At 41.0% G+C, this 11918-nt stretch overlaps 1 protein-coding gene across 1 annotated transcript; it reads left to right on the top strand.

Moving 5' to 3' along the window:
- The first annotated feature begins 1898 nt into the window (after window positions 1–1898).
- Window positions 1899–10669, top strand: mtfr1 (mitochondrial fission regulator 1). Its single transcript, XM_080752066.1, has 8 exons — window positions 1899–2087; window positions 2537–2635; window positions 3405–3532; window positions 6291–6526; window positions 6684–6939; window positions 7439–7628; window positions 7788–7829; window positions 8706–10669. Exons 1-8 carry the CDS (start codon window positions 2052–2054, stop codon window positions 8751–8753), a joined length of 1035 nt encoding a protein of 344 aa, XP_080608192.1. The 5' UTR covers window positions 1899–2051; the 3' UTR covers window positions 8754–10669.
- Window positions 10670–11918: the final 1249 nt, after the last annotated feature.

Raw genomic sequence — 11918 nt, 5'->3', positions numbered from 1 at the left:
ATCAGTGGCAATTCAATATTCAAATGAGCTTTATTGGCATGAGAAAGCATACGTTTACATTGCCAATTTGCCAAAGCAAGTGTCAAAAAATATAATAAAAACCGTTGAAAGGGGTAGAGCCTTGAGGTCGGGAGGCTCTCTCCATTCCGACATGTCGCCACTCCGAAATGGACTTCTTATTGTCGGAGTGGCGACACTCCCCAAGGTTTAGGTAGACTTTTATCACAACAGTTCACAAATCTTGCTGCTGTGTTCATTTCGCAGATTGCTGTTCCGGTCTGCTGGGTCTAGAGCGGATACGGAAACGGTGCCTACATGTATGTGTGCGTGAAATTACCGCATACAGTAGGCGGGCTCTAGACCGGATCATGCTCTATTCGGGCTCATGGGTGACGCCAGGTTAAGAAGTTTTCCAGACATTCCCTTCCCACCACATTGCCCCAGCAGGCAGCAGCGGTAGAAAGCCTGGTAGGCGAGTTTACAGCAGCGGTAGATGACACGGAGCGGTTTGACAAGGTGGAAAAACAACAACTTAAACGTTTGAATCTTTAAACCAGGCAAGTGTATATTCGTTTTAGAGCAATCGGTGCTTAACAATGAGTGAGATGACGTTTGTTTACGTGACGGATCCCAAGTGCTTACTGCTTAGTTAGCCACGATAACTTTTTGTGGCTATGCTAAAGTTGCTAGCGGTGTCTGCTAGCAGTGCGCTAATGTCAGTTAACTGACATTTGTTCTATAGTTGTTAGCAGCTGTAAAGCATCAGTTCACTGCTAACTCGAACAAAGCTTGCTTTTACCATCAGTGAATATATATGAGACAGGGCTAAATTTGTGGCCATGTATAATGTGATATTTGTATGACTTGTATCTGTTTCTCGGCTTGCTTTTGGTTTTGGTTTGAGTTTTGTAAATAACAGCCACACACTTACTTTTTTTATTATCATTTCATCATCATTTTATGACAATTATTTATTGAGAATCAAATGCAAATAGCCTACACACATTTAAAGGCAACTGACATAACATGTCTTACTTACTTTGGCCTAAGTAATTAAGACAACAGACATTATGCTGTCGTTATAGATAAATATTGTTATATAATATTCAATTATGAAACATAAACATTATTCAAACGAGGCTTAGACAAAAGATCTATAACAATAAGCGTTCATTGTTTAAGTACAATAGCTGTTATCATAATGTTTCAACATGCTTATCCAGATTCCGTTCTCCACTGTTTTCCTAATCCAAGATAGGGACATTTGAATTGATAGACAATACACTAGCTGCTAAAAATAAAATGTTTAGATGTTACACACACACACACACACACACACACACACACACACACACACACACACACACACACACAACACAGTGCTTCATTTGTGGAACAAGGGAGAACATGTTCCTTCACCTCTTTGCATGGATCTGGCACCTATTTGATTGGATCCGGGACCTTCCCTGTCAATCAAAATAGTGCTGTTTGGTCATTTATGTTTTCGTCCTTCCAAATAGAGACGTTTTTTGGCTGCAGCATTTTTCTTTACTTTATATTTTATGTTTTTTGTTCAATTTCTTGTAATTCTTCTGATGTGGTGCTTCATAGATGACAGTGACACACGCAATAGACACGCTATATACACACATACATGGTGTCATAGAAGTTTGTTAACAATAAAAACATCTTTTTTGAATATGCCAGTTATTCAGATTGCCAGTTATTCGTGCGCACGCACGCGCACGCACACACACACACACACACACAATAGGAGCTAGCATAAAAATATATCAACTCTTCTGTGTGTGTTTTATTTTTTAGTTGACCACAGAAGTTTTGTTTATTGTTTGCGTACTGACACTAGTAGCAGCCATACAGTTTATGGTAGCAGGCTAGCAGCACATTGGTACTCACTGCTTAAAGAGTCAGAGGTCAATGATTTAACTTTTAAATCTGTGATAACTGATTCATGTTTCCCCACACTAGCCTTATGTGAAGATGCTCTTAGTAGCGGGATTTCAGTGCATCTGTAAAGAACACAGATAGAGATGAGTAAAGAACATGCACGGATCGAAATGGACCTGGTATGTGACACACTTTATCTCTCTCTGTTTGGCCTGATTATTCTAACTAATTACGGTATTATTATACTGTTATGTTTCAAGAACTTGATTTGTAATTTTTAACATATTGTACATGTATCATTGAATTTGTCTCGCATGAATGGAAATATGGCAGTAACGTTTCACAGATAACTATCCCCTTTCTCCATGTCATATCTATTCATTCATAGTCTATTTCTTGCACATTATAATGTGATAACTGTTAATTTGTCTGAACTTGCTTATGACTTATCTATTTCTCAGTGGTTATATACTAACTATACAGTAGTTACAGTAAATGTCTCTCCTTGGTACATTTGCTAAATGTCATGGCCTGACTGATCACTGAACATAACCTTCCTCAAGTTCCTCATATTGTCTCGGTCTCAGTGACTGATGTAGATTTACTAAACATGATTTTTGTTTTGTAGGCTTTTGGATCAGCCAAGCCGTATGGGTCTTCAAGGAGTATTGTGAGGAGAATAGCGACTAATCTTCCTTTAAAACCATGCCCTCGGGTCCATTTTCAGGTGAGGCAATATTCCCACTACTATTAAAACCAGGTTTAAAGTGTATTTACTGTGCAATTATATCACCTGACAGCTTAGCATGTCATGTGTAGGACGTCAGTGTTTTAACCTACTTATGGTTTTAGTTTCTTTTAAATCATTTTCTTTCTCACCATTATCGTTCTGTGTGAATCCATTGTAGTGTTCATGAGCTACTCTGCTCAGTCCATTATTTTCTTTCTTTCTCTCTACTGTTAATACAAAGAGTGACTCACTCACCCACACCACTTCTATCCCCATGGCGGTCTATTTTGACTCTGAAAACATAAATGGAGTTCAGAGTGTCATCCTTTTCCCATCATTAACACCTTTGTTGTGTTTTTCACTTGTCAGAACAAATTGGCTTTATGGTATTTTTTTAATTCTCTTTCCTGTCTCTTATCAACACTGTATTTTCTCTTTTCTTCTCCTTTCTCTTTTCCTCTCTCTCTCCAGCTACCCTCCCTAGCTGAGAGGAATGCAGTATGGCTGCTTTAGGTCAGTTCACTTGGCAATGGCAACCTACAAAAACAACCTTGTGCTGACTAAAGGCCTGCTGAGTTATGTACTCGCAGAGCCTTTTATCAACACCACTGAGTGTGTCCCTTTAAAATCCTTTATTACTCTGTTTCCTCGTCTCTTCCTTATTTCCTCTTTATTAGCTCCTTTGAACTTTTTAAAAAGAGTGGCGATGTAGTTGTAAGCAAGATGACATTATTTTGGAACACGGTTGGTCTCTTCTCTCTGGCAGCTGCATCCTTACAACGAGGAAGCCACGGTCCTGAATAGGAGACAGAATGGCCTGGTGGCAACCCTGGCTGATGTCGGCTGGATCGACAGGGATGAGGACCAGGATGAAGACTACTTTTGGGGACCAAGGTGAGATGGCCACATTTTGGAAGGAAATTATAGGCTGGACAGTATAATACTTTAACTCATTTAGGCCTAGAATTATTGAATGCTTTAACCAGTGAAAAATAGCAGATATACAAGCTCACAGCGCGGCACCGAGTGCCGCGCTGCGAGCTTGTAGATCTGCTATTTTTGAAAAGTTGTGAAAATGTGTGCAAATCTTTGAATATGTATTTTTTAAGCGAGCATTTGTAACTCAAATTTTGCTTCTGGGGGGTCCCTGGAACTAGATATTTTGAGATGGGGGTCCGTGGCCAAATACATATCATTTTGGGCATCCTTCACATGAAAAGGTTTGAGAACTACTGACATAGTGGTCTCTCAAGAACAGACAAACTGAGCTCCAGTTAAGTGAAAAGGACCTTTTCTTTGACGATGGCTGGCCAGATTGCTGACATAGAAACATAGGGTTTTTCAAAAAAGCTTAGAAGGATTCAAAAGACACTTATAGAATCGGGTCAAAATTCGAATTTTCACGATTTTTCAAAAATAGCAGATCTACAAGCTGTGAGCTTGTATATCTGCTATTTTTCACTAGTTAAAGCATAAAATAATGATACACAAAATGTGTACCCGTTCTAAATGGGTTAAAGGGGGGGGGGGGGGGGGGGGGGGAATCTATCCACGAGGCAGGGATCCCCAACCTGGGGTCTGCAGACTATTCACTTGTAATCTGCAATGCCAGTTCACAGGCAAATTTGTGTTATCCTACTAATAAACAACCAAATGTCTGTCGGTCTCATATGACACACATGCTGACACCACTGATGTGAAACAGTGCCCAAATTTGGAGATGACTGACTCACTCACTGATATGTCTGGGTTCTCCAACATTACTTCTGAGACTCCTACAGGACATACAATCCCTCATATACTGTGCACACCCCATTACCCAACCTGCACATACAGTAATTCTGAGCACATATGTTCGACCGGACAAGGACTAGTTTGTTAACAGCCACCAGTCTGATCTCACGCTGCTTTCTCTCACTGTTTTGGGTATCCTACTTAAAAGAAGATGAAACACATTATGTTAATGTTAACACAACACATTATGTTTTGTTTCCGGGTTAAGGGCCATTTAAAGTTACGTATGGTTGCTTTTGTGTACGTTTTGGGTGAGATTACGTACAGTAATTCCGTCGACATACATAGTTCCTCCTCTACGTTATGTCCGTGCCGACCGCTCTCCGTTGGGCCGCGCGCCACATTGTGCCTCGCAGCACAGAACAGAATAGCTAACAAAAGCGAAGCAGCCAAAATATGTAGAACCACAGAATTTCTTGACCCAACGACGTGATGTTATAAGTGGTAACAGTCTGGACTGCAGGTTCTGCTGTCTGTCGGCAAAGTTGATTCGCGGTAAATGTAAAACTCTGCGAGGGTACAGATTTAACCACATATGGATCCGGACCCGGAGTGATTATAACAAAACACACCCGCATATAATTCCCAAGTATATGATGAGCCGCTGAGCTAATTAATCAGCTCTTCTTGTTGGCAGCTGTCGGAGGATTGTGTGTGTGTGTGTGTGTGTGTGTGTGTGTGTGTGTGTGTGTGTGTGTGTGTGTGTGTGTGTGTGTGTGTGTGTGTGTGTGTGTGTGTGTGTGTGTGTGTGTGTGTGTGTGTGTGTGTGTGTGTGTGTGTGTGTGTGTGTGTGTGTGTGTGTGTGTGTGTGTGTGTGTGTGTCAAGCTGTACTGTTGCGACGTTCCTTTTTTACCGTTTCTTGATACAATATATTTCTCATTGGGACACACAGTTTGAGAACCGCTGTCAAAGAGCAGAGGAAAAGTAATTTTCCTCACTTCTGCGCCTACGATTGACAACGGTGGCCGTGGTACTGGGTACGTCTTGCTACGGATACATCTTCAGTCCGTCCAGTTGGGTGCTGTCCGTAAGGGTCCGTATACGGAGATAAATCATCCGGAGTGTTACGTACTGGGAGTCAAACCGGACCAAACGGATTAAAGTTCTCTCACCCTCCGTTGCTTGTGTATTCCTGCGGTCCTTATGTACTACTATGCATGGTAGTGATATGCATAATTTGTGCTGCACAATTTGCATTGCACTGTTTTATTGTCAATCTTGATACAATCATCCCACCACACTCCATGTGAAGCTGCTATTTCCAAGCGGGCTTTGCATGCACAAGCAGAACGTAAACAAAACAAACTAGTCAGCAGGCACATGAATAGACCGGGCAGGCACACACACCGTTCCTCTACCATTTGGAAAACTATTGTATAATTCTTTTACATTTTGAAGTGGCTACCCCAGAGCCCAGACCCCCCAGTCTGCCCAGTGTCTCAGTGAGTTATTATGTTAATATTAACAGCCACAACAAACTGGTTAAAGAATACTACAAAAACATTTGTGCCATTCTCTCAGCCTGGCACATTCCCGTCTCCTAGAATTACATTATACAATATGTACAATGACCAACTATAATGGCTGGAAAGTGAGATTAAAATTAAAAGACGTCGGCCTGACAGCGTGTTGCAGGTTCGAATCCCGTTCTCTTTGCTGCATGTCACTCCCCATCTCTCTCCCCATTTCCTGTCAGTCTACTGTCCTGTCAATAAAGGCATAAAAGCCCCAAAATAAAAATGTAAAGACGTCGTACAGCTTCTAGCCATGATGCAGACAAATTATTTTAATACGTAAACCCACGTCTGACTGCAATTATCACTGTGATGGATAATAACGTTTTTCTTTTGTAAACAGATCAGGGCCATCACCAGGACTTGTGTTCCGAGCCCAGCAGGCTCAACCTCAAAGACAAACCTTGACTCGACGGCGGTCATTACCAAGCTTATACGATACACAGCCAAACCCTCAGGGGCCGACAGTGGCCAACGATGAGGCCTTTCAGAAGATCAGCGCACTGGAAACGGAACTGGCCAAGCTCCGATCCCAAATAGCACAGATTGTACTGGCCCAGGAAAAGAGCGCACAACCAGGTTAGAGTCAAATAATAGCTATGAAAACAAGTGCAGTGATTTGGTGCAACCTTTATTTTGAACTGTAATGTCATGTACATACCTCTAGATGGCAATAGAGGTTCATGTAGATTTCACAGGACCATAAATCCCTCATGCTCTGTGTTGTCCACCTCAGATCCTGCCCAAAGCACCCAACCTCCTCCACCCTGTTCGGTCCCACCACCCCCTCCTCCTCCGCCGCCGCCCCCTCCTCCGCCACCCCCACCGCCTCCTGGCCTCCAGAGGACCTTCTCAGCCATTGACCTGATCAAAGAACGCAGAGGGAAGAAAATGGACGGACAGACCATTATGGATCCAGAGCCCAAAACAGCACCCAGCATGCTTGATGTGCTGAAAGACATGAATAAAGTGAAGCTGCGATCAGTCAAAAGGTGATTCATTTACTCATATCTCCGCCACCGTTGCCCCTATCCATGCCAAACTTTGCACACACACTCCTTGGCTGCCAAACCACCTCTCATTTCTCACATGGCCCTCTTCTAGTGCCACCGTGATGCCGATTCTTGCAAAACACATTTTTGGACACTGCTCCTATAGATTTTGCCCTAAAAGTGGTACACAGTATCTCTAAAGTCATGTAATCAGCATGGATCTGTCCCATTTCCCATATTCCCTCCTGATTGGCTACCATTGCCTTCTAAAGTTTGTGTATGCCACCTGACGGTCGCTTATCTCCCGATTTAGGGAGTCCTACTGGTATATACACTACCCGTAAGGTTTGGACACAGTTTCTCACACACATTAAATGAGAGCTGTGTCCAAACCTTTGACTGGTAGTGTACACCATTCTGTCTTGAAACTGCTGTTCTGATTGACACGCCATGTTACAACATATCCACCCTTTTTATTTATGTCTTGTTGTTGTTGTAGTCGTCCAGAGGAGGTTAACTCCAAAGTCAAACACAGTGAGCCTGCCGATCCTGCAGCTCTCATTGCAGAGGCCCTAAAACGCAAGTTTGCGCATCGGTATCGTCACAACAGTGAAGAGGACGACAATAACGACTTCAACGACTTCAAGCTCCCTGTTCCAGAGTTGAAACCTCGACCAGAGACCCCTCTGGTAAGTGTTGGCATGCTCTATAGTCTGTAGTATATCATTATCCATAAGGCTCCCCCTTAATATCTGTTAATTTGTGCTTTGGTGTTACAAAGCTTTTAGTGATACAAAAAAGAGGTCTACAAATGCCTACCTCATTCACGCTCTTGTCTTTTTTTACAGTTTGGGCAGCACATGTTGAAACCTCGAACTGAGACCCCTCTGGTAAGAGTTGTTAGTCTGTACTCTGTAGAATACCATTATCCATAAGGGGGAGAGCCCTATTATCTTGTTCTTTGGTACTAATTTAGTGTTACAAATAAGATGTGTAAGAATGCTTACAGCAGTGATACTCAAACTCCGGCACCGCAGGCCACTTCCAACAAGCTTTAAACTAAGCAGATTGGACCTTCCGTTCCCCAGAGATAATCGCCAAAAGAGCTTGAAAGCGGCCATTGAAATCGCCGATTTTGTTTTTACCAGTGGCTCTGCCCGACTAATTAGCATACCCCATTAAAAAGCGCCATTGTAGGCATAATGCAAATCAAATGAAAGAGACTTACTGTAGCTCTACTTAACAACTGCATCATTAGCCATTTGGTAGCTAAACAGTCTGGGTAATCTATTTTAAGTAGATTGTTTGATTTTATTTTATTTTCCTGAGCCATAACTATCTATTTTCACAAGTTTATTTTCTGTGTTGAATGTGGGCCAAGTCATAAATAACATTGTGAAGCAATTGAAAGAGAGATGTGCTCAGCTATCTTTAATGTCATCCCAATTGATAGCAGGCAGACAGATAGACAACCCAGACAAATTGTGAGGAATATGCTAATTGCACAGAATTATTAAAAAGACAATTTTTTATTACAAATTGTGTCATTGACAGAATGTAAATGGAACTCCAAGCCATAAAATAATGCACATTGCACTTGTCTTACGTTATGTGGAAATAAAGCAAATATAAGAGAGAATTTATTATGTCATTTTATCAACTGGCCCGTGGCCCCTTAACATTTTTGTAATGTGGCCCACAATTTCAGAGGTTTGAGTATCCCTGGCCTACAGTACCTCATTCACGCTGTCTTTTTACTTTTACAGTTTGGGCAGCACATGTTGAAATCCACTGGAAAAAAGAAGTTCTTATGATCAACTGTTCATCGATGAGCAGGTTCTGGATGGGAGGTCTAGATTCACCATGTACACAAGTTGGAACTTCAGTCTTAATCAGGCTTTGTCTGATTCTGCCTAAAACCAGATGTCAGGCTGCTCTGGACCCTAGTCACTGCTGAGTGTTGCCTTTGGCGGTCATCTTGAACATCTGCATTTTTTGCACTTTCTTAAGTTATAATATCCATGTTTCAAGTTTTGTTTGTTTTTAATGAAATGTCTTTTTTTCCCAGGAGTTTGAAATCTTAAAATGCAATATAGAATTAATTTGAGGTGCAAGTATTTTAATTGTAGCTGTTTTATGCAACACTACAGATCATTGTTCAGTGACTAGTTGCAGTATATGTGTGTTGTTGGAATTGATCACACATTCAGGAGGGTTCAAACTTTTTTGCGGTTGCCAGTCAAGCTTTTGCCTCATTGATTGCAGGAGAAAGGGAACATTTTCTGGTGTTCTTTTTTGTGTTAAAACTGTGGCAAATGATGTCATTGCCTTAGTCATTCTAATTTATGATTATTGGTGTTAAGTAAATAATTTAGTTTTTATTTAATGTTGTTTATGTCTTTAGATTTAACCAATTATTGGTCCCATCAAAGTATTTGTGGCTATGTTGCTATATGTTAAGGATGTCTCTTTTTAGCTTTAAGATTTAAGTACCTCTGCTCTGGAAAACCAAGTAAATTGACAGGACTTAGATCTGTGGTGCGACAGAACCTGTACACTGTATTTGTTGCCTCTTAATGGACAATTTTTATTATTTTATGATTTTGTCCAAATCCAAATTTTAGTTGGCACCATTCATGCCATTAAGTTTGTCCTGTGCTTTAAAGCCAAATACATTCCATTGATACTTTGTGAAGTCTGCCTCTCACTGCTAAATGCCAACCTAATTCTCATTCCTATGAGACTGTGTGTAGAGGAGAACCTCTCAAACAACTGTTACATCACAGCTATGCAAAGTTGTTGTTGATGGTGGTTTTCTGTTTTTAGGGGCCAATATCAGTGTTCATGTAGATACATTTTTAACACTAAAGTGTATACGTTTATAACACGCTGCACTCCATTGATCTAAAGCACCGATAATTGTTTTCCGTTACTTCAGTGAACATGGCTACTGTAACTGACTTTATGCCAGCAATCATTTTGTTAATGTCATTATATTATGTCCTAAGGAGAATAACTTGTTTAGGAACAGCTCTTCAACTGTGTTCCTATCTTCATTCATACTGTGTATCGACTCTTCTGGGTCATATGCGGATAACTGAGGCAGTGTTTTATTCAAAGTGACACAAGCTGTATAGCGATTAGTGCGAGTCAGTCATTTTGCTCTTATTTCTATTCATATTTTATAATCAGTGGAATTGCCATTTTCATGTTCACTTTGTGGTTTGTTGGGAAAGGACTGAATGTCAGTAACCTCTTACACTAATATCCCAGCTGTTCTAGATCTTTGAGATGCATCCTCTGCCATGTATGCAATAAAGGTGCTGTAAGTGATATTCTTTGGTTAAAACAAAAGGTTGGTATATTCTTCTGTTGTATCGGGTCTCTCCAGCTCTTTACAGAAAATACAATTTCAGATCAGCATACCAATTTAACCCAATCAGGAAGTGAGCTGACAAAACAGATAAATGGGTGAGCTTCCTTGATTACCTGAAATTGCCATCCCACCTAAAATGCAGTTTTTTAAAGAGCTGGAGAGATGTGCCCTTTTACCAAAACTATTAGAATATAGAGCTGTAGAAATCACTTACTGCACCATTCATGTATGGGTCAAAGTAAAATGTAATCAAGTGTACGATACAGTGTGTGTAGTATACGTCTGGCATTTCCTTATCGCAAAAGGTACCTAACTGGAAGTCTCAGTAGCAACCACAGTAATGCTCCATTGCAATAAAGCTCTTGAGATAACATGATCTTGTTTTTGGACTTGCAATGTCAAAAGTACCGTAGTTATCAGTTGAAGTCTAAGAAATGCATTCGTCAACAACTGGTTTTATTAATCAAATCGTAACTGCAACAGGCATGTATCAAAAAGGTCAATACGGCAAAGCCTTTACAAAATCTGGCTCGACACTTAAGTCTTCCCAAAAATGGCTGTCACGACAAATTGTAAACAGTTTTATCAACAGTCTTACAGCACTTACAGCAAAATACAAATGAGCTAAAGTAAGAAAAGCACCTGTTAACGTTCAAAATGTTTTAACACAATTTGTGCCACTATACAAAGTCAAAGTAGGCAAACCAAACAAGGAAATGGAATGTTCAAAGTCACTCGACCATTTTGTTTCCATACAAAAAAAAAGTTTGAGTGGTGGCTCCTCACAACCAAAAAGGCAAAGGGATTGGACAGTGCATTCAAAAGGATAAGCTCACCATGCACTTTATGGGAATACGAGTTGGTTTGGTCACTTAGCATAGTTTGTGCATAGTTATAAGGCATCATCAGAGCAGTCCTACAGGTTGCATGTGGCTATGGTAAGAGACATTCTGGGGAGAGGGAGGGTCTCCTTCAGTAGAAGTGCAGAGCCAGGAAAAGCAACCCTGCATCCCCACATTCCACCCTCTCCCTCTTGTTAGGAGACTGGCAAAACCCTGAGCGAGGAGTTCCGGAATGAGCTGCACACACACGGTGCAACAGAACATCAGTGTGAGAGGCACATGTGCCTCCATATTGTGGTCAGTACTGACAGATTCTCAAATGTCCCCCTCAGAAAGGATAAAAGTTCATCAATACTTAAAGATGTTGTGTTGTGTCCAACACATGGTTCAGGAGTGCAAGGAGCTGAATACTAGTAGCAAAGGCGATGTTTCTATGGCATATCTGGTGTGGTTGACAAAAGTTCCGCTCATGGCTTAAACAGTGGGTTTGACAGTTCATACAAGTAATTCTTCACATCTGTGCTTAAGAAGGCAGACTGTGGAGCCAACCAATTCAGTTCAGGGATAGAAATGACAAACGAACAAGGAGAGGCGTTAACAGTCTGCATAGAGGCAGCAAAAGGACTGGGCTTGTCACATTTCTTTTTACACAAGGAAAAATCTTCATTACAAATGCAACACAGCATCAATTGAGTCTTGCGTCAGAATACTCAAGTCTTCTCATTCAAATCATTCTTCAAATCTTTGCAATTGGCACTAAA

This window comes from Nannobrachium achirus, assembly GCF_963921795.1.
Source record: "Nannobrachium achirus genome assembly, chromosome: 21".
NCBI classification, from domain to species: domain Eukaryota; kingdom Metazoa; phylum Chordata; class Actinopteri; order Myctophiformes; family Myctophidae; genus Nannobrachium; species Nannobrachium achirus.
This window is presented reverse-complemented; position numbering and strand designations above follow the sequence as displayed.